This window comes from Ursus americanus, chromosome 11 (assembly GCF_024610735.1).
Source record: "Ursus americanus isolate L20-20 chromosome 11, mUrsAme1.1.p, whole genome shotgun sequence".
In the NCBI taxonomy this organism is placed as follows: domain Eukaryota; kingdom Metazoa; phylum Chordata; class Mammalia; order Carnivora; family Ursidae; genus Ursus; species Ursus americanus.
In genome coordinates this window covers 67,260,316-67,286,601 of record NC_142137.1, presented here as the reverse complement: position 1 = coordinate 67,286,601, position 26,286 = coordinate 67,260,316, and the positions used below count along the sequence as shown (strand labels likewise).

The 26,286-nt window shown below is 41.2% G+C and overlaps 1 protein-coding gene and 1 non-coding gene across 8 annotated transcripts in view; both read right to left on the bottom strand.

Moving 5' to 3' along the window:
- TULP4 (TUB like protein 4) overlaps positions 1-26,286 on the bottom strand; it is a 230,431-nt gene that overhangs the window by 54,565 nt on the left and 149,580 nt on the right. For 4 of the 7 annotated variants that reach the window (XM_087865624.1, XM_087865625.1, XM_087865627.1 and 1 more), the window contains 2 exons: positions 15,482-15,532; positions 15,000-15,161 (listed from right to left, as the gene is read on the bottom strand). In XM_087865624.1, coding sequence (XP_087721750.1) covers positions 15,000-15,161; positions 15,482-15,532 — 213 coding nt within the window. Of the gene's footprint in view, positions 1-14,999; positions 15,162-15,481; positions 15,533-24,616; positions 24,834-26,286 lie in introns of all 7 variants that reach the window. The other 3 variants (XM_087865629.1, XM_087865630.1, XM_087865628.1) reach the window with 3 other exon arrangements.
- Positions 9,832-9,939, bottom strand: LOC123797510 (U6 spliceosomal RNA). The gene has a single exon (XR_006780965.2). It is a non-coding gene; the product is annotated as a U6 spliceosomal RNA (small nuclear RNA).

Below are 26,286 nucleotides of genomic sequence, written 5' to 3'. Positions count from 1 at the left end.
TATATATTGCTGTAGTTCTCCTTTCAGTTCTATCAACGTTGGCTTTATATATTTAGTGTTTTATATATTTAGGTATTCTGATGTTACATGTATATATATTTATAATTGTTCTATCGTCTAGGTGAACTGACCCTTTTTCCATTACATAATGTCTTTCTTTGTCTCTTGTAATAGTTTCTGACTTAAAGTCTATATTGTCTGATATAAATACAGTCACCCCTGCTCTCTTTTGGCTAACAATTGCATGGAGTTATCCTTTTACTTTTAGCATACATCTGACCTTAAATCTAAAGAGTATCCTGTAGGCAACATACGACTGGACCTTGCTTTTTTTTTTTTTTTTAATCCATTCAACTACTCCATGTCCTTTTACTGGGAGTTTAATCCGTTTACATTTAAAGTTATTATTGATAGGAAAGAACTTACTACTGCCATCTTGTTAATTGTTTTATGCCAGTCTTGCAGTCCTTTTGTCTTTATTTTCCTCTCTTGCTCACTCTGCATTGGGCCAGGGAGAGGGACTGTTTTGAGTACTGCCACACTAATTCAAAGCACTATCTTAGTTCTCAGTGGCCTCCAGGTATCCTGCTAGCCCTCTGAGATAGGTGAGACAGAAGCCAGTGCTCCAGCCACACCCAGAAAAAATCAGAATGTTAGACATATGATTCAGTTCTCTCCTTTTCTTCCTGGAGAGAAGCTGAAAGGCTGGGGGATTTCTCTAGATCATATTGCACTTTGCCAGGGGTAGTGATTATGGCAAGAGGGTATCTTGAATTTTCCTACCAGCTTTGATGTGGCTGGTTTCACACTCATCTGGGGTAGAGGAGCCTTTCAACTAGTTTCTGGATTTCTCACAAAGGGAACTGGTCTGTGTATTGTTGATTTGGTGTGTTTGTTGGGGAAAGGAGGGTCAGGACTTGCTATTCAGCTATCTTGCTGATGCTGCTCCTGCCCAACATTTTAGAAAACACACTAAATAATCCATTTATATGAATAATTGCCTCCCATCTTTCAGTCTTTTTTTTTTTTTTTTTTTTAAGATTTTATTTATTTGTCAGAGAGAGAGTGCACAAGTAGGGGGAGTGGCAGGCAGGGGGAGAAGCAGGATTCCCGCTGAGCAAGAAGCCCAATGCGGAACGTGATCCCAAGACTCTGGGATCATGACCGGAGCCAAGGAAGACACTTAACCAACTAAGCCACCCAGGTGTCCCTCCATCTTTCATTCTTAAACTAAACTGTTCAGTGTAAATTTCAAGAAAGATTTTTTTATTTAAGGTATTTTATAATTTATCTATACTGAGTGTTCTATGTAGTGATTCTTCAATGATCCAAGTCCAGAGATAACAAAGAGCAACTGAATTTTAAACCTCTTAATTAACACTGTCAGTCACCCAAAATAGCACTGACAAAAAAGTATAAACATAGTAGCTGCACCTGTTTTTGCTAAAAAAATTCTATTTTCTCCTATGAAGAGCTCAACAGAACTTCCAGAATAACAAAAAAGAAAAATCTAAAAAAACTAAGCAGTGGCAACAGTTGCATAAAGATAGCCATGAAGGGTGGGAGGCCATCTCCTGACTTCTCTTCCTAAGTATGTTTCCATTATTTTCTTTGTTATTCACATCTTCCCTGCCTATTTTGGCAAAAACCATTCCTATGTATGTTCAGTTTAAGGCTTAAAAAAAAATGGGCTTCCCTTTTGCAGTACACACACTACTGAAAAGTCATGAGAAAATCTAATGGGGAAGTAAGGAAGAAAATCACTCTTTCCAATGGTTTCAACTAAATCTAATTTCAAAGTTGTTCCCACAAATTGCTAGACAAGAGCTCTACTCCATAGGTCAATTTAACCTACTTACAGTTCACTCATGAATGAGGGTCTTCAGCTTAGGAATGGATCACTGATGTGTTATTCTAGTGAGTTGGTGGATATTAAAAATGATAAATAATTTGAGTAAAAGAGCTTATGTGAGAGAGATCCCCATGTTTCTTTCTTGTGGTGTTGAGCACAATGGCTTTCAAGTCTTTCCAGTGAAGCTAAAACTGATATAGCTCCTACAATTACTACCTTAAAGGACCAGGTGGAGAACCAGGGGCAATCAGCGGAGTCGCTCCAAACACCAGCACTTAATGGGCCAGCAAAGGGAAATATTTTCTCAGGGTGAATAAAAAGCTCCTTGCAAATAATACGCTGTGATTCTTTTTAATTTGGTTTTCAGTTTGACTTTTATTCTGTCAAAGAGTTGCCCTCATCTCTGAGGTAGTCACTACCCATTTGTCAAATATCGGCCATTTACTTTTCATTTATAAAACTGTGGTGGCAACATCACTTTTTTTGCTGAGAAACAAAGATTTGCACGACTTCTGAAGTTTCCTTTATAAGAAAAACTTCAGAATGACTACCATCTACTCTGATGCAACAGATGTCCTCCTTTAAAGCCATGGGCTAATCCAAGTACCAGACAAGTTATTTACTTCAATCTGACAAGAGCCTTCTTCAAAGTAAACAGGCGGTGTGAGCACAGCTCTGTGGTTACGGAAGGAAATGCCACGTTCTGAAGAGGTTTATAATGAAGCAAGCCACGCTACTGGGGATTTACTTTAAGTACAGTAAATTTAAAAAAAAAGAATAAATGGGTAAAAATGCAAACGTGGCAAAATATGTGCATTCTTCATTCTATTTATTTTTGATATGCTGATTTTTTAATAATCAAAGTTTAAAATTACCTAATTAAAAAACCCTCCAGAATTATTTATTATTTAGAATACTTCTGGAGAGTTAGCGAATCTCCTTGAGTTCTATGCTGGTACTTCAATCATAACCTTATACTTAAAGAGTAAAGGAATAATTACTGTTTGTAACTGATTAATATGTTAAAGCTTTAAGCGTATATTAGCATCTATGATTGTCTCTTTTTCAGCAATTAGTATCTCTGAAAAGATATCGTATAGAAACGATGTAAAATTTTTAGTTTTTAAATTCTTTGAACTAAACGAATTAAAAAGCCTGCAACAAAATCTCCCTTTTGATGACCTTGCCCCACTAACCACTCAAGTCCTGACTCTACTCCACTGCAAATGGGAAAGAAACGTTGCATTTTTTGCAAGGTATATACATGAAAACAGCTTTCCTTTCGTAGATGCCGCAGAGGTACGACAGGTACTTTGTGGTTTTTCTCATTGCTGTCCCCATCCCGGCACCAGCAAGATTTAAAGGTGGTGTACAAACACTGAGGGACTCGGGGTCACCAATCACACCAGCCGATGCCACATGTCAGATCAGGAGGGACTATGTTTTGTGAAAAACCTCCTTTCCGCTTCAGAGAAGAGCCTTGGGACTTACACTTTGAATCCAAAAGCAGAAAGAATAGAAAGAATACACCTTCCCTCTTCCTAGGTCAAAGAACACAAAACAACAAAACAATAACACATCAGAACAGAAGCTAGAGGAGAAGATGTCACCCCACTTATATCTGCAAGTGCTAAACCTGAATACTGGAAACTCTTACCTCGGGGCTGTTTAAGAAGTACTGACCCAGACTTCTACTTAATTTGAAATCATGATTTCAAGTGCCTAAGGAAATATTAGGTCTATTTAATTATTAAAGACCTCCTCCTCCTTCTTCTTTTTTTTTTTTTTAAGATTTATTTATTTGAGGAGGGGGGAGAGAGTGCGAGTGTGAGCCCGAGCTGGGGGGGCAGAGGGAAAGAATCTCCAGCAGACTCTCTGCCAAGTGTGGAGCCTGATGTGGGGTTCGATCTCACGACCTGAGATCATGACTGGAGCCAAAACCAAGAGTCAGACACTTGACCAATTGTGCCACCCAGGGTGCCCAAAGACCTTCTTTTAAAAAGAGTTTTAGTGTTTATAAACAAGTATTACCTCTAGTTCTGGAAAACTAAGTCTGGACATTTAGCCAAAAAAACGTATTAGGTGAAGAATGCTCATTTCACACCAAACCACCACCTTCTAAGCAAGGGCAATTTCTACTGAATATTCTTTTAAACTTTTTTTTAAAAAGATTTTATTTATTTGAGGGGTGCCTGGGTGGCTCAGTCCTTAGGCGTCTGCCTTCGGCTCAGGTCATGATCCCAGGGTCGTGGGATTGAGCCCCACATCGGACTCCCTGCTTGGCGTGGAGTCTGCTTCTCCCTTTCCCACTCCCCCTGCTTGTGTTCCCTCTCTCACTGGCTGTCTCTCTCTCTGTCAAATAAATAAATAAAATCTTAAAAAAAAAAGATTTTATTTATTTAAGGGAGAGAGAGAGAGCATGAGCGAGAAAGCACAAGCAGCAGAGGGAGAGGAAAAGCAGGTTCCCCGAGAGCAGGGAGCCCGATGCTGGGTTCATCCCAGGACACTAGGATCACCACCTGAGCCAAAAGCAGATGCTTAACCTACTGAAACACCCAGCTGCCCCCTTAATATTCTTTTAAATATGGAAGATTCCTTTATGTGGATATTAAAATATAATCACTATTTCAGAAACTCAGTTCACCTATATTTTAAAATCACTATATAAAGTATACCTGTATTTCATTAGGACTATGAACACCTGCAGCAAATACTTAAAATATTCCAGCTATGTCACAAACATCTTTTTCCTTATAGAACATTCCAAAGGAGAAACTGCTGGTTATTTATTGTAATTGAAGGTCAGGTGTAGTATCGATCTGTTGAAACCATAGTTTTCATGTATAGACTGTGCCTTACTGACCTTCCTTGACTTATGATGGGGTTACATCCCAATAAACCCATCATAAGTTGAAAACACCTTAAGCTGAAAATGTAGACAATACACCGAACCTACTGAACATCACGGCTTAGCCCATGATGTTCTAACTTCAACACGCTCAGAACGTTTACCCTACAAGCTGAGCAAAATCATCTAACACGAAGCTTATTTTACGATAAAGTGTTGAATCTCTCATGTAATTTATTCAATACTGTACTGAAAGGGAAAACCAGAATGGTTGTATTGGTTGCTTACCCTCGTGACTGCACAGCCGACTGGGAGCTACAGCTCCCACCCAGCGTCACGCAAGTGCCGTGCTAGTCCGGGAGAGGATTCAAACTCAAAATACAAAATTTGAAGTATGGTTTCTACTAAATGCATACCGCAGCCTTTGCACTATTATAATGTCAAAGTATCATAAGTCAAACCATCGTAAGATGGGGATCATCTGTACATACTTTGGAGAAGAAAATGTATTTTTAAAGCTCTAGTTCTCTTTCCTTTATTGTATGGGCTCGTGCTCTTGATCTATTTTTTAAGTTCGTGATCATCACACAATATCTCTGCTGTATAATTTAATCATGGTTTGTATCTTTCATCACCTGGATAAACTCTATGAAGTAACTGTACTTCCAAAATTGATAAACAACAAGCATTTGCCTTTATGATTTAAAAAAAAAATACTGACTTGTGTCCTCGTTAAAGGAAATGAGGCTTAAAGTTTCCTTCTCGTGGCTATAAACTTCCTAAATGTAAGTCCAGGATGTTCATCATGAACACGTGTCACAGGCACACGGATCAAGAGAGAATTTCAGAACTGTAACACCAAAAAAGTCTGTTGGCTCAGGATAAATAAAAATTGTCATTTCTACAGAGTAAAGAAGAGATGGACAGAGGTAAAGAGAGGACAGATATGACGCAGGAAGAAAAGGTGAAAACAAGTCTTAGGGCAGGTGGTCTGTGAAGATGTCATCAATTCTGTCCTGCTGTCCTCGGGCAGCACTGCAGGGGCACCATGCCAGGAGACAGGAACATGTCATCTTGCGAAGGCTTTCATCCAAGGAGATCACGTGTATTTTCTTGGCAGGGTATCCTAATATCTAATAACTCTCACTGAGCTGGATTTTCTATACCATGGGTTAGGATTAAACTGACAATGATTCACATTCAGACACTGCTTTTGGATTTGAGTAGGAAGAAGAATTCAGACATTAGGATCCCCATTCAAACTGCCTTCTAAAGGAGTGATAGCCGTATAGCCTGAAAAATGAAAAAAGAGAACAAAACAAAAAAATACCTGAATCTAATCAGTCATAACTAATGAATACTCTGCACCAATACTGGCAGATGTGGAAAAAAAAACCAAATTTAGACTTTTCTGCATAAAATAGTATTTTCTGTATAAAATATAATGAATGAAAAACAAATGCTGGGTCCTCCCAGGGCAGGTTATGTGGAGTAAACCAGGAATTCCTCTCGTGTGTATTGGGGGGGGGGTACTTGGGGATGGGAAGGGAATATGGCAATTCCTTAGGCGAGGCCATGGACTTAATCATCTCCAGGCACAGAGAGGAGGGAAGCTGGCACTTCCAGGGAAAGCATTCTTCCCTCACTCACTGCATGCCTACACTACTGCGCTGAGGAGTCCCGGCTACAGGGAAGAATGAGGCGTGGTGCCTGCTCTCACATATGGCAAGGAAGAAAACAGGCAACCACCAGTTACAACATAATGTGGAAAATGTTACAAAATTGCTCTTGGTACACAGGAGGAGCTCCTGGAACACTACAGCCAGTACGCCAGACTGACTGTAACTCCGCCTGGGTGGGGAGAAGAGGAAGGCAGCGGACGGTACAGAAGTGATGTTTGGGTTGAGTCCTCAAGGACAGGTGGAACTTCCCTGGACAGACAATGGACAAGGGCAGGAGGAACAGCATATGCAAAGGCAGGAAAGCAATATGAATTTAGGAAACCAAAATAGTCCACTGTGGCTAGAATGTAGGGGAGTGGGGGCCAGAGAGGAGGCTAGAAAGTTATGGGGAGTCACATGATGGCCTGGACACCTTCCCAAACCCTCAATTAACAGTAATGTGCATGAAACTATAACAGAGAACTGGAGAGAGGAGGTCAGCAGACAGAGAAGCCAACATCTAGAAACTGGACAGCAGATGGACATACGGTGAGTGGTCAAACAGACCCGAGCAAATTGAAGCCCAAACTTACAGCAAGGAAGAAAAGGAGTGCTATGTGCCAAAGAAGCCAAAGACCTTTCTGAAAGTGGAGGTGAGGGTGGGGAGAAGACGGAAGGATTGGGTGGAAGTCCTGAAAAAGAACGGGCAAACCTCCACACATCCTCTCCCGTGCACACAGACAGAAGGTTTGTGTCTGTCCAACCCTCTGGAGGGGCTGAATGGAAGCCTGGGGTGGGGACCAACACAGACACAGCTCAGGAGCCTACAGTGAAAGCTCAGCAACTCACTGCCAGAAATGAGCCCATCTCAGTCACCAGGTGAGGGACATGTGGACACGGGGGTCCAGTTGTCGAGCCACAGAGAAGCCCATCAGTTAAGAGCACCACCACCGCCCAGTCTCCAGGTCATTTTTTAGTCTCCACCATATGAGATGACCAGTGACAACGAGACATTTGAGAAATGCACCTAATATGAAAAAGAGAAGCCAAAAAACAAAGCCAGAAAGAGTCTGAAGGAAAAAGACAATGAAGACTACAGAAAGATACTTCAAAACCTCCAAGTAATATCTTCATGTTGTTTCATTCTCTGTGAATAATAGGATGCTTTTTTTAAAAAAAAGAACAATCAGGTAACAGAAAAGAGTTCTTTAAAATTAAAAATAGTGTTGATTTTTAAAAAGTCAAAGAAAACTTGGAGGCTATAGCTCAGGATATCGCCCAGAAAATAGGATAAGCAAAGCAAAGAAACAGGGAGAGAAAAGATATTAAAATCAGATCATCAATCTAAAAGGACAACTCAGTAATAAGATTTCCAGAAAGAGAAAAGAAATACCAAAGAACTCAAAGGATTGCAAAGGGGTTGCTGTGTCCCAGCTAAACATACAACTGTCTTGAAATTTCCAACACCCGGAAGACATGTGCTACCAAGATGAAGGTTCCACCAGGCCACAAAATAAAGGTGATCACAGAAATAGGGGCTCCCAACACCAGGGGAGAGAAGGGAACCAAGGCACAAGGAGCCAGCTGTGCTGCTGGGGCAGGGAGCCAAGGGCCCCGGGAAGGACAGTGCCAGAAAACCACCTCACATTCAGAGGGGATTTCTAATATTGGGAGGGGGGTGGCTGTAGGAATTAATCTGTAATTGGTACACAGACACTAAACAAAAAGTAAGGCAACGTTACTAACTGTGGGCAAAGCCAACAGTGCACGAGGCACGCGATGCAACCCTGGTTTTGTGTGCCCATCATCTGTGAATTGCACTCTGAGCACAGAGTGACCAACTGTGGAGACAAGAGCACGCTGGGAGGCTGGGGATGGAAAGGGGCATTCCAAGAGACCCAGCTTCTCATTTGCCAGGAAGGAAGTTAGTAGAGAACACCTGAGTCCAAAAAATCAAGATCTGACGGAACAAGGCTATCATTCAGAAATATGGAGAGAAACACAAAGAGTTAAAAGTGGTTGCCACTGGCAGCGGGAATCAGGGAGTGGGGGGGATAGCATGGCGAATGAAAAGGTGCCGGTGTTTTGTGTGTTTTTTAAATTTTTCATTATAAGCCTAGTAGTACTATTTGACTTTTAAAAACTACTGCTCTTAAATTTAATAAACAGTAAAAATAAATAGAAAGTTAGAGAGGGACCAGACTGCTATATTTATCTTATAAATTTTTCCTCAAACACAAAATGTAAGACATAATCCCAATTTCGTTACCTAACACAGAAGTGGAGTTGCCCGGGGATCTGGTCTGGGTGCTCCTGGCCCCCTCCTCCCTGAAGCTTCCTCCATCCCCTGCCCTAGGAAGGCAGCTCCACAGAATTCTGTGAGGAACACAGTTGGCAAGCCACGGCTGCAGGCAAAGGGAGATCTTTAAATAACTTCAAAGATTTGAAAAGTCACTCATTCCCTCACTGTTCAGGAACCAGGGAAGAGGCAGCCCAGGGTGGCAGAAGCAGCCACTGACAAGCAGAAGGAACCAGCCAGGGAACAAAGCTGAAGAGGAGGAGCGATGGGTAGCACTTACAAGTCGCCAAGTCCAGCAGCCCCGTTACCGCACGCAAGGTGTGTGAGAGTTGAAATACTTGCATTTACGCTGGTCTGAATGCAACCATCTTTAGCGTTTAAATGTAAATAAATAATCCCTGACACAAAAAGATTTAAGAAGCGGAATCACCAGGCCTTGGTGACGAAGTGGAGGGTGAGGACAAGGAAGAGGGCAAGTTCAGTGCGATTCCCAGGCTGGGTGCAAGTGATCAGCAACCGAGGAGGGGGCAGGAAGGACAGTTGGCAAGCTAAGTTGGGACCAAGCTGGATGCGAGCAGGGTCCAGGCAGCGAGTGCTCAGCGTGAGGGACAAGAGGGACAGATGGCTCGCGCAGCTCGCAGCTTGGGGAGCCTGCATGCTCAGGGGGGAGCTGACAGGCTGTGGCAGTGGGAGAAATTACCCCCAAGGAGAGAAAAAAGGGTTAGACATCCAACACTGGAGCTCCAGACAAGTGGACCAGGTGAGAACGAGGACTGAGACGGGGGCCCGAGGTGGATGTGTCGGCAAAGGCAGCAGCTGGGCAGGCTTCCAGGAGCAGGGTATGAAGGACAGTACTGGGAAGAGGCAAGACAAAGCTGGAGCAGGGACAGGATTCGGGGGAGAGCAGTGTCCAGAAAGCATGAGGCCTGGATATGCGGCCTGGGGTCACGGATACCTCAGTCAGAGTATGGGGGCTGTGAGGGGGGGAGCAACGTGAAGCCCCATGCTGCTTGGAGAACAGGCCTCACGTGAGGAAAGAGCTCCACAGCTCTGGGGGCCTCGGGAGAGAGACAGGTCTGCCCGAGCAGAAGGCAGGAGCAGCTGGAAAGAAAGGCCAACAGGCGAGGACTGAGATCCCTGAAAAGGACCACTGAGTCAGGGAGGAAGTGGCGAGGCCTGGATGAACCACATGGCATCTACGTGTCATCCTTGTGCAGAGGCTGAGCTGATCTTTTCTGTATCATTCCAGCTTTAGTTTACGTGCTGTTGAAGCGAGCACTGGATGAACCACAGGGCATCTGGTCTGGGCGCTGCGAGTGACAACGGGTGTTGTTGACTTCCCCGAAGTGTACACAGCTTCGATGCCTTGGGATCCCCTTAAAATAAATCCAAACGGTTCAGGCACCCAAACTATGCATGTGCCACACTCTAGGAACTGAGGTGCACAGGGGTACCCGGGAAGAGAAAAGGACAAACCACCAGCCTGAGAAGCAGTTCTCGGCAGACCTCCTTGCGCCCATGGCAGAAGAGTGTTCCTAGGAGCTTTCTTCTTGCAAGGTGTTCTCCCAAGAAGGGCAGGAACTAGAGTTTTCTTCCTGTACTGGTTTAGGTGTGCTCTTTCTTCATCTAACCTAAATTCCTCAGATAGGAGTCAGAGGCTTTTTCCTTCTGTCCCATCTTCCATGGACACAGATCCACCAGCTAGTCACTGTTCTTCTAGGAGTTACACTCGTGTCTACACACAGGGATTATGTGCTGCCATCTCTAACTTTCCTGATGGGAATGCACCTCAAGTTCTCAACAACCTTCTCTGATTCAACGGCTCTCAAAGTGAACGGATATTCACCTAAGACCCAAAGAATGCAGATGGACATGTGTAAATGTATATGTCTCAAAGTACTTTCCTGTATCAAGAGGCATGGTGTTCTCCCAGAACCCTGGAGAACGCAGAGGGAACTAAGCCTTCTCCTCCTGCACACTGTGCTGTGATGCTGGGTGTTCCCTAGAAATGGCCAAAGCTCACTGCTGCATTACTCTTGATCAACTTAGGACCCACAGAAATTTTTTCCCCAGTCATATTTATATTTACTTCTCTGACATTTCCTATTTATATCATTTGCTTTTTCTTCCAAGCCCTACAAAGACTGTTCTATTTATAAATACATCTCGAGTTTATCAAGCTAAATTTATATGTGTCTTTTCTGTGAATTTTCTATTCTTCGAAATATTTTTTGAAGACTCATATTTTTTATGAGGCTGTTAGGACTGAAAGTTTGTATCACTCTCAAAATTCATATGCTATAGCCCGAACCGCTAATACGACAGTATTTGGAGATAGAGCCTGTAAAGAGGTAATTAAGGTTAAATAAGGTCATAAGACTAGGGCCCTAAACCAATAGAATTGGTGTCCTTATATGAAGAGGAAGCGATAACGGGGATGAGCGCACAGAGGAAAGGCCATGTGAGGACACAGGAAGATTGCAGCCACCTGCCAGCCAAGGAGAGAGGCTTCAAGAGCAACCACGCCTGCCAACGTCTGATCTCGAGATTCCATCCTCCAGAACTGTGAGGGATAAATGCCTGATATTTAAGCTCTCTGGCCTGTAGAATTCTGTATGGCAGCCCGAGGACACTAAAATAGTCTTTAAGTTCTTGCAACTTAATGGAAGACAAATTTTAGCCCGACATGAAACACATCACTTGAAAAAATTCGCTGTAAGCATAGATGAAATTAAGAACATGCTATGAAAAATAGTTTTGTTTTTACAAAAGTTCCATCAGACTCAGCTCCCCTCCTAGTGAGATAACAAGACCTTATACACCTTTTAATGTGGCTCAGCGTGAATGATATCCTTACCCAAACTGTTTAATCCAAACCTAATCCCAACCTATCTTCCAGATGATAGAAAATACACAGGCTAGAAGTTAAATGATACTATGGGTAAACAATTGTACAAGCCTTGACTGTGGAATATTCTACAAAGTAACCACACTAAACTTGTGAGAAAGGTAATATTAAAAAAAAAGAGAGAGAGAGGAAATTTTTCTAGACTGAAGCTGTAACAATTACTGTACATAACCTGGATCCCCATTCCAAATGACAAAAAAGAAGAAAGAAAAGCCTACAAAACACATTCTTGTAACAATGAGGGAGCTACGAAGGAGCCTGGATACCAGCTAACATCACTGCTCATTTCTTGGGGGTGACGATGTAGGAGAATGATCTTATTCTTATGACAGGCATGTTGAAATATTTTGGACTGATGTACACCATGTCTACAACTTATTTTCAAAAATAGTACTGCAAAAACGTGTGCATGTATGAGGAGCAAGAGAGGGAGAAAGGGAGGCAGGAAGGGGGAGAGGAGGAGAGAGAGCACAAATACAGCAAAGTATCAGTTGCTGAATTTAAGGCACATACATTCTTTCAACTTTTCTGTAATGTTTGAATATCTGCCTAACAGAAAGTTGGGGAAGATGATCCCAGATGTCACCTCTAGACTGTCTAGATCAGGAATCAAAGGGGGAGAGTTCACGCGTGGAATCCTGTGAGCTCCCAACATTCCATGCAAAGTGACAGATATCACCACATATGTATGCGTGCACATTTTTCCAGGAAAAGGGTTCCCAATTTCCACCTGATATTTAAAGTAGTCTATAATCCCCCAAAGGGTACAGAAATCACCCACTCTAAACTGAAGAATATATATGACAAGTAGGAAAATAGCTAGATTCTCAAACTCCCTTGTAAAATAGTACAGCTTATTATTTTAAAAAGTTAGGAAACCACCTAAAATCCCATATGATCAGGAGTATCTCAAGATGTGAGGAGGCGGCTTCGTCCTGGATGACGTTTTACTCTATGTTAATGCAGGAGGTTCTCCGGGAGAAGGGAAGAAACGGCCCGAGATGGAGGTGGCTCAGCTTTAAACATCAGTTCCCAATGTTAAGAGCTCAGGGCATTACATTTCAAATTCTCTTCATACTCTTTTCTCATCAATAATTTTCAAACTAAGCAAGAGCTATGAAAGGGTGACAGACAAGGAGGAAGGAATATTATTTTTCCACATCTCAGTTCAAATATGACTGATGGGAGTATGCCAAACATCTCTTCTCTACTTTAAATTCTTATAAGGATCCTCATTGTTTCAGGGGTCTGCAACCTTTTTTAAAGGCAGTGAGTGCAGCACCTTCCTTGAATGACATCCTACCCATGAGCCCCAAATACAGAACCAGTAATAGCAGTCTTTCAGACAGAGGTTGTGGGCCAGGAGACCAAACAGCAGCCAGAGCCACTCTCTGATCCTGCAGACAGGTCTACAGAGCCAAGTCCAAGTGCCTCTGCCTGGCTTTAAAGCTGCAGCCCATCTGCGCTCCGTCACACCCACAACACCATGCTGCCTGCTATCCCAGCAACTCTGCCGGGACACAGCACAAGATGTCTGTGGGCCCCCAGCACCTGAGAGGCAGGGGTCAAGTCCTGCCCACTGTACCCCTGTGCCTGTCACACTCCAGGTATGCTGTCTGTTGGGGACACCGGCAGGCATAGCTCATCAGGGGACTGGGCCAGGAGCCTCCCAGGTTCCATCCCTCAAGGCAAGGGAAGAACGTGAAGCCAAGACTTCCATTCGTAAGTGCTTTCACATCTGTTCGCTCATCTGATCATTACAAGAGCCCCAGGAAACAGGCAGGAAATAATTCACAGCCCCCATCACAGAGGAGGAAACGTGCAGGGAGAGGTGTCTGGGCAAAGCCACTGAATGGGCTGCAGCCGACTTCTCAGAGCAGACTCTAGGGGCAGTAAACACCTGCAAAAACAGGCCACCGTACGTGCAAGTGCTTCTTAAGAGTTACACGCATCTGCTATTGGATACTTAGGAGCCTCAGAGCCATGAAGAAACTTGGGAGTTGCGACTACTTCTTTGTAGCTCTCAAAATAGTAATTTTGAGAAAAAAGAGAAAAAATATTGACTTTTACTTGAAAAAAATGGAAACATGGAATGTTTAATGATTAGCGGAAAGCAATTCAGTAAAAAAAAAAAATGAATGAAAAGAAAAAAGATTCAAAAATGAAAGCTATGCTTCCTTTTATACTGCTTGCTTTTACCAATATTAAACACAATCTCTGCTATGAAATGTCCTGGCATTTTATGGATTTTGCTGTGCTTGGAAAACACAAGCTTCATATTTACAAAGGTTTTACCTGGTCAACCTTTTTATTTAAAACATGAATTATCAATATATGATTTTATTAGGTTATATACTATTTTATCATGAAAGTAAAACAGATACATTAAAGAATATTTTAAAATTAGGTTTTAGAAAATGACCCAAAAGCTCATTCCTGTAAAACAACAACCCACCTGTGGCATTTTGTCTCCTTCCAGGTCTTTCTAGCATGTGGATGGGTTTCTTTTGGTTGTTTTATGACATGGTAATCATACCACATACACCATTTCATATCCTGATTTTTTTCCCTCAACATTATATCATAAGAGCTCTTCCAGATTATTACATTGTCTTCATAACCACAACCTACAATTTTCTGAACTACTTATTATATAACCCTTTCAGTGGTAATACCACAGTTTACTTAACCATTCTATTTTTAGACAAGTAGGCTATTGCCGAATTTTTACTACCATAAATAATGCTTTAATGACTATAACTTTTATTTTCTTCCCTTTTGTTTCTTTTAGACAAATTCCTAAAGTATATTACCAGGTCAAAGTGGACAACAATTTTTTAAGACTTTTGACATATTCTGACCAAATTGCTTCCCCAAAAGTCTAGTACACATTATTACCAGCAATGAATAAGAATCCTTTGATTGAACTCTTATCATTGACCAGTATATCATCTGTATCATTTTATTATTTTTCGCTAATAAATGAAACTATATCCTATGTTATTTTGCATTTTTCTCCTGAAAAATGCATACTTTTCCACCATATGAATACTGACCAGTTGAACTTCTTTGGTGAACCTTTATGTCCATTATTCATTTACCAACTATTTATGTAGACTTAAAAGTATCTTTGTATGAATATTTTCTATAGTTAAAATGTTAACTCAATGTTTAACATATTGATGGGAAATAAAATTTCTCCAATCTATGGTTCATGTAAAGTTTTTGTTTTAATTTTTTACCTGGACATATTCATTGTTCTTCAATTCTGTGATTCTCTTAGAGGATTCTGAGCCGGCTTCCCCCTCCCCCACCTGTTCCCTGTGTGAATGTACACAATTCACTTCCTCCTCAGCTCACATGGTTTTAACATTACACTACTCAGTATTCAAGGGGCTTTATTCATTTATTCATTATTCAAGAGGCTTTACCTGTTGGTCATCAGGAGTCCATATGCCACATGTGATTTGACTTTCCAAGTTGATCTCAGATGACCAGTGTCTTTGTCCGCTGACAGAACCGACCAGGACAAACCCATCTCGATATGAAATAAGTGCTTGAGTCCCATCATGGCTCCATGTGAAATCACTCACCTTTGAGACACACATAGACAAAAGGTGTCAATTTGTCATCTGAAAGGGAAAGCACTTTTATCAAAGGCTACAGTCATTACCTAGCCTTTGGCTAAGAGTCAGATGGCCTTAAAGAAAATATATAAAATATATCATATGTATTATAACACTAATATATAATATAAAAGATATCATTTGAAAAGCAAGTGTCAGTGCAGTGTTAAGTGCTTCACACATATTAATTCTTTAAGCCTTGTTATCATGCCCATTTTATGAAGAAAACAGACACGGAGGGGATAAGTAACTTATCCTTGATCACACATATCTGGTGAACGGCTCACCAAGAATGATCCAGTGTCCTTGCTTTTTGTCATTGTTCTATGGCCTCCCACCTACAGTAACAGATTCTCCATTAGTGTCTCTGGGTCACTTATCAAAATAGTCAAGTTCTCAGTTTCTCATTATACAACTATCTCAATCTTGCTAACAATATTCCCTTAATTAAAATAAAAAAAATTTAACTGGAAAAATCACACATTCTTATCAAATGCGTTTATTGCATTTATTCAAGGAACTACATTTTTAAAATCTTCTATTATTGTAGTGAATTACTTCTATGGATCTCCTCAAATTATACTACCCTTGCATGCCTAGAAGCAGCCCAACCTGGAGGTGAAGACTGCCTTTTACAGACACAGTTGAAGTTGGTTTACTAATGAGTTTACAACTTCTACAGCTGTATTTGTGAGTGACATAAACTTATGATTTCTTTTTTTGTAATGTCTTTGTCTGGATTTATCAAGGTTATGTCGACCTCTCAGAATGCGCTGGAGAATACTTCCTCTTGTTCCATTGCCTGGAAGAATTTGTATAAAATGGGATGACCTGTTGCTTGAAAGTCTGGTATAACATGCCTATAAAACCATCTGGCTCTGAATTTTTTTATGGGAAGATTTTTAACCATTGCTTTGATTTACTTAATAGTGTTTGTACTAGCCAAACTTTAAAGCTTTTTATTTCTTCTTGAGTCAATTCTATTATTCTTTTTTTAAATTTCCAGTTTGTGTTAAGTTTTCCACACTGTTGCCAAGTACTTGCTGATAGTATTTACTATCTTTTTAAAAATCAACTTTACTGAGGTATAATTCACATAAATTAAAATAAAGTTCCCCCTCAGAAGTCAATCCCCTACCCTCACCCTTGGTCCAAGGCAACCAGTGATCTAATTTCTCTCACTAACTGCTTATTCTTGAATTTTACATGAATAGAACTGTAAAATATGTTCACTTTTGTGTACGGCTGCTTTTACTCAGTACAACGGTTTGAGAGTATTCTAAATTCTTGTGTGCATTAGCAGTTCATTCCTTTTCACAGATGAGTAGTATTCCATTATACAAATATACCACAATTTATTTATCCACCCAAATTGCCAGGCATTTAGGTTATCGCCAGTATTTGGCCAATGTAAAATTGCTATGAACATTCACATGCAAGACTTTTTGTAGACACATGGTTTCATTTCTCTTGAGTAAATAAATACCTAAGAGTGGAATTAATTGCTGGATCATATGGTAAGTGTATGTTTAACTGCATAAGAAATCACCAAACTATTTTCCAAAGTGGTTATGCCATTTTATACTCCCAGCAGCAGCATATGAGCGTTACCAGCAGGTCCACTCCTCATCAACACTTGGTGTTGTCAGTTTCTTTTATTTTAGCTATTCTAGTAGGTATGTAGTGATAGAACACTGTGCCCTTAATTTGCATTTCTCCAATGTAGCCATGTTGAGCATCATTTCACATGCTTATTGATCATTTGCACATCATCTCTTGGGACATGCCTGTTCAAATCCCTTGCTATGTGTATCTATTCATTCATTCATCATTCATGTTATGTGTATGAATATTCATACAGATGTATATATTATGTCCACATCTTGAGGAACCTCCACACTGTTTTCCGGGGTGTCTGTACCAGTTTGCATTCCTGCCAGTTGTGCAAAAGTGTTCCCCTTTCTCTGCATCCTCCCCAACATCTGTTGTTTCCTGTGTTAAGTGTAGCCATTCTGACAGGCGTGAGGTGATGTCTCATTGCAGTTTTGATTTGTAGTTCCCTGATGATGAGTGATGTTGAGCATCTTTTCATGTGTCTGTTAGCTATCTGTATGTCTTCTTTGGAAAAATGTCTATTCGTATCTTCTGCCCATTTTTAAACTTGATTATTTGTTTTTGGGGGTGTTGAATTTTAAAGTTCTTTATAAATTCTGGATACTAACCCTTTGTCACATATATCATTTGCAAATTATCTTTTCCCATTCTGAAGGATGCCTTTTAGTTTTGTTGATTGTTTCCTCTGCTGTGCATAAGTTTTTTTATCTTGATAAAGTCCCAACAGTTTATTTTTGCTTTTGTTTCCCTTGCCTCAGCAGATGTATGTATAAGAAGTTTCTATGGCCGATGTCAAAGAGGTTACTGCCTGTCTTCTCCTCTAAGATCTTGATGGTTTCCTGTCTCACATTTAGGTCTTTCATCCATTTTGAATTTATTTTTGTGTATGGTATAAGAAAGTAGTTTCGTTTCATTCTTTTGCATGTAGCTGTCCAGTTTTCCCAACACCATTTGTTGAAGAGACGGTCTTTTTTCTTTCCTGGATATTCTTTACTGCTTCATCAAAGATTAGTTAACCATATAGTTGTGGGTTCATTTCTGGGACTTTTATTCTGTTCCACTGATCTATGTGTCTGTTTCTGTGCCAGTACCATACTGTCTTGATCACTACAGCTTTGTAATATAACTTGAAGTCTGGAATTGTGATGCCTCCAGCTTTGCTTTTCTTTTTCAAGATTGCTTTGGCTATTCAGGGTCTTTTGTGGTTCCATACAAATTTTAGGATTGTTTGTTCTAGCTCTGTGAAAAATGCTGGTGGTATTTTGATAGGGATTGCATTAAATGTGTCGATTGTTTTGGGTGGTATAGACATTTTAACAGTATTTGTTCTGATCCATGAGCATGGAATGTTTTCCATTTCTTTGTGTCCTCTTCACTTTCTTTCATCGGTGTTTTATAATTTTCAGAGTACACAGATCTTTTAGTTCTTTGGTTAACTTTATTCCTAAGTATGTTATGGGTTTGGGTGCAATTATAAATGGGATCAATTCCTTGACTTCTCTTTCTGCTGCTTCATTACTGTAGTATAGAAATGCACCAGATTTCTGTATGTTGATTTTGTATCCTGCAACTTTACTGAATTCATGTATCAGTTCTAGCAAATTTGGGGGGGGCGGTCCTTTGTGTTTTCTATATAGAGTAGCATCTTGTTTGCAAATAGTGAAAGCTTGACCTCTTCCTTGCCAGTTTGGATGCCTTTTATTTCTTTTTGTTGTCTGATTACTGTGGCTAGGACTTCTAGTACTATGTGAAATAACACTGGTGAGAGTGGACATCCCTGTCTTGTTTGTGACTGCAGAGGAAATGCTCTCAGTTTTTCACCACTGACGAAGATATTAGCTGTGGGTTTTTCGTACATGGCCTTTACGAGGTTGAGGTATCTTCCCTCAATCCCTACTTTGTTGAGGACTTGTTATTACGAATGGATGTTGTACTTTGTCAAATGCTTCTTCTACATTTATTGAGACGATCATAAGGTTCTTATCCTTTCTATTATTAATGTGGTGTATCACATTGATTGATTTGCGAGTACTGAACCACCCTGGCAGTCCAGGAATAAATCCTACTTGATTTTGAGGAAATGATTCTTTTAATGTACTGTCTGATTTAATTTGTTGAGAATTTTTGCATCTGTGTTCATTAGGGATATTGGCCTGTAGTTCACTTTTTTAGTGGAATCTTTGTCTGGTTTGGGAATCAGGGTAATGCTGGTCTCATAGAATGAGTTTGGAAGCTTTCCTTCCATTTCTATTTTCTGGAAAAGTTTGAGCAGAACAGGTATTAACTCTTCTTTAAATGTTTGGTAGAATTCCCCTGTGAAGCCATCTGCCCCTGGACTTTTGTTTTGTTGGGAGATTTTTGATTACAGGTTCTATTTCTTTGCTGGTTCTCAGTCTAAGTTTTCTATTTCTTCCTGTTTCAGTTTTGGTGGTCTATGTGTTTCCAGAAATTTATCCATTTCTTCCAGATTGTCCAATTTGTTGGCATCTGATTTTTCATTGTATTCTCTTATAACTGTTTGTATTTCTGTGGTGTTAGTTTTTATTTGTCTTCTCTCATTTGTGATTTTATTTATTTGGGTCCTTCCTCTCTTCTTTTTGTATGTCTGGCTAGTGGTTTATCAATTTTATTAATTTTTTCAAAGAACAAGCTCCTGGTTTCATTGCTTTATTCCACTGTTTTTGATATCATTTACTTGATATCATTTATTTCTGCTCTAGTCTTTATTATTTCCCTCTGACAGCTTTAGGTTTCATTTGTTTTTCTTTTTCTAGCTCCTTTATGTGTAAGGTTAGGTTGCTTATTTGAGATTTTTCTTGCTTCTTGAGGTAAGCCTATATTGCTATATAGTTCCCTCTTAGGACTGCTTTTGCTGCATCCCAAAGGTTTTGAACCACCATGTTTCATTTTCATTTGTTTCTATGTATTTTTTAAATTTCTTCTTTAATTTCCTGGTTGACTCATTCATTTTTTAGTAGCATGTTGTTCAACCTCCATGAATTTGTGGTCTTTCCAAATTTTTTCTTGTGGCTGACTTCAAGTTTCATAGCGTTGTGGTCAGAAAATATGCATGATATGACCACAATCCTTTTGTACCTGTACCTGTTGAGGCCTGATTTGTGACCTGGTATGTGATCTACTTTGGAGGATATCCCATGTACACTTGAAAAGAATGTATACTCTGCTGTTTTAGGAAGAAATGTTCTGACGATATCTGTTAAGCCCATCTCGTCCAGTGTATCATTCCAAACCACTGCTTCCTTGTTTTTCTGCTTAGATGATCTGTCCATTGATGTAAATGGGTCATTAAAGTCCCCTACTATTATTGTATTATTATTAATGAGTTCCTTTACGTTTGTTATTGTTTTATATATTTGGATGCTTCCAAGTTGGGGGCATAAATATTTACAATTATTAGGTCTTCTTGTTGGATAGTCCCCTTTATTGTGATATAGCACCCTTCTTCATCTCTTGTTACAGGCTCTGGTTTAAAATCTAGTTTGTTTGATGTAAGTATTGCTACTCTGGCTTTCTTCTGACTCCTACTTGCATGATAAGTATTTCCCCATCCCCTCACTTTCAACCTGCAAGTATCTTCAGGTCTAAAATGAATCTTTTTTTTTAAGATTTTATTTATTTATTTGAGAGAGAGAGAGAATGAGAAAGACAGAACATGAGATGGGGGAGGGTCAGAGGGAGAAGCAGACTCCGTGCTAAGCAGGGAACCCAATGAGGGACTCGATCCTGGGACTCCAGGATCATGACCTGAGCCGAAGGCAGTCGTTCAAGCAACTGAGCCACCCAGGTGCCCTAAAATGAATCTCTTGTAGGTAGCATATAGATGGGTCTTATTTTTTTATGCATTGTGACACCCTGTGTCTTTGATTGGAGCATTTAGTCCATTTACATTCAGCATAATTATCAACAGATATGTATTTAGTGCTATTTTATTACTTGTTTTTTGTTGTTGTTGTTGTTTCTGAAGATTTTTCTCCGATCCTTTCTAGTCTTTGTCACTTTTGGTCTTTCTTTCCCCCTCAAAGAGTCCCCTTTTCATATTTTTTGCAGGGTTGGTTTAGTGGTCACAAACGCCTTTAGTTTTTGTTTGTCCTGGAAACTCTTTATCTGTCCTTCTATTCTGAATGATAGTCTTGGTGGATTGAGATTTTTCCCATTTAGCAGGTTGAATATATCATGCCACTCTGCTCTGGCCTGCAAAGTTTCTGTGGAGAGATCTGCTGCTACCCTTATTGGTCTTTCCTTGTCAGGGATTTCTTTCATCTTGCTGCTTTTTAGGTTTTTTTCTTTATCACTATATTTTGCAAATTTAACTATAATATGTCTTGGTGTTGGCCTGCTTTTGTTGATTTTGATGGGAGTTCTCTATGCCTCCTGGATTTGGACGTCTGTTTCCTTCCCCAGATTAAATTTTCAGCTATGATTTCCTCCAATAAACCTTCTGCCCCCTTTTCTCTCTCTCCTTCTTCTGGGACTCCTATGACATGAATGTTATTAGGTTAGACGGAATCACTGAGTTCCCCAAGTCTACTCTTGTGATCCATAATTTTTCTTTTGCTCAGCTTCATTATTTTCCGTAATTCTATCTTCTATGTCACTTATTTGTCTCTCTACTTCTTCCTTCCTTGTGGTCATGACATCCAGTTGGTTCAGAATCTCAGATACTGCATTTCTCATTTCTGCTTGTTTTTTAGCTCTTTTATCTCTGTGGTAAGGGTCTCCCTGAGGTCGTCCAAGCTTTTCTCAAGCCCAGTATCTTTATGACTGTTGCTTTAAATTCTGCATTAGGCATATTCCTTAAATCTGTTTTGATTAGATCTCTGGCCGTGACATTTTCTTGTTCTTTCTTTTGGGATGAAGTCCTCCATCCTGGCATTTTATCTAGGTCTCTGTCTTCTGCTCTGTGTTAGAAAATCCTGTTACGTTTCCTGCTCCTGAGAGTAATGGCTTTATGAAGAAGAGGTTATATAATGTCCAGGGCCTGGTGCTTCGGGAAGTGTCTCTGGTGTTTGCTGTATGCGCTCTGCTGCTGTGTTTGGCTGCTCTATCCCTCAGGTCAGTCATCTACAGAGGTTCTCCTTGTCTGCAATGGACAGTGTTCGGACTTTGGCCAGAGTGTGGTGAGTTTTAAGTAGGTGTACTCTGGTCTGCTTGTTAAATGAGACCAGATGCTACTTCCAATAGAAAAGAAGCCTTCCAGAACTCTACGATTGGTAGACATGGTGTGTGTCGGGGTTTCTGCTGGTCTTCTGGAGAAGCGGCCCACTGTGCTGGTCATTAGGCACACTTGGCCAAGAAAAGCAGTACCATCACAGTGGAAGGGTGGGGGCGGGGGGCAGGGCTTGGCGTTAGCAGGTTAGTCAGCCAGTGTTGGCACTGTGCTATTTACTGAGGTTCATTTATGCAGGGGGCAGGGGAGGGGAATGGCACCAGCCACCTCCTTTGTCCTGGGAGAGGGGAGTCTGTACTTGCTGCTCTCAGGGAAATCCTCCCAGAACAGCAAATAATTTTCTCTCATGTGTCCATGTTTTTCATATCGCTGTTTTCACACTGTCTCTGGGATGCCTGCCTGCCTGCCTGCCTAGAGCAGCGTAGTGCACTTTGGGCTCTATTCCAGTCAAGCTGGCTGACTTTTAAAACTCCAAACTTTAGGGACCTGGTGTAATGGGGACCTGCACTGGTCTTCTGGTGGAGGGTCTCACTGTGCTGGGATGATGTGGGTTTGACCCAGAAAGGCAGTCACACCAGAGCGGGTGGGGAGGGCAGGGCAGGCCAAGGCATCTGGAGCAAAGCAGGCTAAAGAGCCAGTGTCCAGGTTAGCCTCAGGAGGTGTCTCTGAACCTATGCTGAGGGGCAGGGGAGGAAAATGGCGACCACTGGCTCTTTTTGTCCCCAGAGAGGCAATGCCACCTCTCACAGAGGCACTCTAAGAAGAGAGAACAGTCTCTCCCTGTGTGTCTTAGGTGAGCCTCAGATCCTGCCATCTGCCTCGGGTTACCTGCCTGCCTTCTCTCCAGGAGTAGGGCATCACCCTCAGGGCTCTATGCCAGCCATGCCATGACCTCTAAAACTCCAGTCTTTGAGCCCCATTGATTGCAAAAAATCATGAAAATCAGACTTTCTCATTTTCCCAGCCAATGGCTTTGGGGAAGCATTCTCTTTGTACAATCCCATGCACTCTTCTCTCTCCCACCTTTCTCTGTGACCAGGGCTCCCTCCCTTCCACAGCACCAGCAATCTGTTTCTCCTCCAAACCACATCTCCACACGTCTATCTTCCTTGATGTGGCCTCTTTTCTCCCTTCAGTTGTACAGTTTGTTCTGTCAGTTCTCAGGCTGATTTCTTGGGTATTCAGAATGATTTGAATGGTAATTATTTAGCTGTGTTCGAGGGACAAGGCAAGCCTAGGGTCCTCCTACTACGCCACCATCCTAGCTTGACCCCCCTTCTATCTGTACTGTATTTGTTGGAAAAAACCCATGTGTAATTGGACCTGTGCAGTTCAAACTGCAGCTATTCAAGGGTCAACTGTATGTACAAATAGCAAATCATTATGCTGTACACCTGAAACTAATATAATGTTATGTATCAATTACATCTCAATAAAAAAAAAGGCTATTGTTTCCCCCACTGAATTACCTTTTAATTACCTTTGATTACCTGGTAATCTCTATAGTTATGCCTACCTTTTCATTCATAAAACTGTTTTAGGTTGCTTTTACTTGTAAATGTTTAACTTTCTTTAAAATCGGTGACATTACTGGATATATCACATTTCAGATAAAAATAAACTAAATGGACAAATACCAAAAGGACATGAACATTTGCTGTTTTCCCAGCAGGGGTTACAGGTTTGTATTCAGTGGTTAGCATGTCTCCACCGTGACAATGGCACAGATTTGTCACATAGCTCTTCAACAGCTGGTCTGAGGTTACAGAAAAAAGTTGTTTGCTTAGTAGGGTAAACTCAAAGCCTTGGTTTTTCTGACCCTATGTTTCAACTAATTACACTATTTAGTTTTTCTTAAGAAACTTAAAAACATTTTTTAGACATAACACATTAATTCTGCAATAAAATTTAAAGTCTTTTCATTTTGCAAAAGTAATGCTACTTATTTACATGCATTCTAACCCATTTATCTTGGAAGAGATTTGTACTAAAAAGAAAAACATGCTAGTAGAGGGTGAGAGGGTGGAACGGTATGGCCAGTAATAAGAAGCTTCCCCAAGACACCACCAGTCATGCAGTCAGAGAAAATGATAACAAAGGATGTTTCCATGAACTCACTGGGTTTATTAAATTAGGTCAGCGCAGAGTGATAAGAATATACGACAACTGGAAAAACAAGAACAAGGAACTGATACCCGGTGCTGTAAAGAAAATAAGCAGGAAGCCCTTTCAGTGGCAGAGGCTGTGTGCTCCTGCCTCACTGAGCATGGTGTCAGACGTGGATTAATTGCGTCTGAGCACCAGCCTTGTCAGACCTCGGCCCGAGGCAGCGTTCATCACAACGGCCAATGCCGGTGCGGGGCACAACCATCCTTGGTGACTAATCTTACACAATAACGCATGCACTGTTCCAGACTCGCTTTTGAAATAATCATTTCCCGAAAAAGAAACCGTTAAAGCATCACTTAGCTTTGGCCAAATGTTTGATTCCTTTTCTGACAGTGCAAGTCATGCTGGGTAACACGGATCACCTGTCACTTCCTCTAAAAAGTATTATTTTTCTCTGAGTAGATTTTAAGAATCCTCCTCGTCCAAGCCACAAAACTGTCCTTGCTCCTACCAGGTACTGTTTCAGGGGCACAGAGAGCCACTACTTCTTCAACCAATGAGTCATCTTCTCCAGGGCATGACGTTTCTTTAGTCAGGTAAGCTCTGATGCCAACACAACTCTAAGCAACCAAATCTTCCTGCGAAAGACGTGGTTACTGCCGACAACTGCTCAATGGGCTTCAGGTGTGCAGAATCAGAGTTCCAACAACTCAAAATTATATGACAATCTAGAGGAGACCACAGATACAGTGATTACTGTTTTGAACATGGCAGGGATAGGCATTTGTGAGATTCTAGGTGCTACCAGGTGTTCTATGGTCCATGTAAGTTCATTCACTTCCAGGTCTGAATTCATCCTCTCTTTCTTGTTTCTAAAATGCTTTTTTGTGCCAAATTCTCAATGAAAAGAAAAGCTAAGGGATATGGTGATAGTGGAAACCACACAGCTGCTATATGGAGACGACAGAAGGTTCCATCCTCGGACAGGCTGCTGTCAGGAGAAAACAGGGTGGTGGTGGCAACACTTGGCTGGTGGGGCTGGCCTCTCCAACAGTACTGAAGTCTGAGCTCTTCTGGATATACTATGAATACATGCATTTCTGCTAAAAGAAAAAAAAGTGTCTTGTCTGGGAAGAGGACAATGTGACAGAGTGTTCTGGACTCAAACCTGGCCTCAAATTCTGCTCTACCACCCAAGAAGTTCCCTGGGCAACTTACTCAGCCTCCCTGACCAGGGTTTGTTCCTTCCATTAACTGAGAATGGCACCTGCCCATTAGGGTTCCTGTGGGGACTGAGAGACAACACATGAAAATGACAAGCACTTAGTCGGAGTTTGTCCTAGCTCCTCTTTGTGGTCTTTCTCAGAGCAATGCTTCAGAGACCTTTAGTCGTCCTAAGTCGGAAGACACGTCTGACTCAATCACTGGACCTATGGAAGTGAGTTCACACTCTGGTGGATGGAAGAATTAGAGCATTTTAGAGACCCTTACAGACGAATTCAGAGAAGTCTCCACTTCACAGAAAGCCACAAAGTGTTGCTGCCTCAAGGCCTGAAGATAATCTTGGTGATGACATTATGACTACTATTTCTTTTAAAGATTTTATTTATTTTAGAGAGAGAGAAAGAGAGAGACAGTGTGCACATGAATGCAAGTTGGGGGAGGAGCAGAGGGAGAGAATCTCAGCAGACTCCCCAATGAGCACAGAGCCCAATGCGTAGCCCAGCCTCCCAACCCTGAGACCACAACCTGAGCCAAAACCAAGAGTCAGATGCACAACCAACTGAGCCACCCAGGCGCCCAAACATTATGGCTGCTATTTAAGGGCAGGTACATTCTGGGGTCAGGGGTACAAGGTCGTAGTGCCTCGTAATACTACAGGCACTAGAGCAATACGTGGTGACTGCTCTCATGTACAGTGTCCAAAGTACTTTCTACACTTAATCTTATTTAATCATCCTAGTGATCCTCTGAGGCAGGTAGCCTCAGAGTCCCTATGCTACAGATAAGAAGACTGAGGCACAGAGAATAAGTATCTTCTATTAAGAAATCACAGAGTGTGGTCTGACTCCAGAGCTCATGCTCTTGACCACAGTGGTGTCTACCCTCCAGGCAGCATGAACTTCTCATGGTCATGGGGATCTCCACATCTGTGGCTCTATTTCAAGACAGCTGACTAGT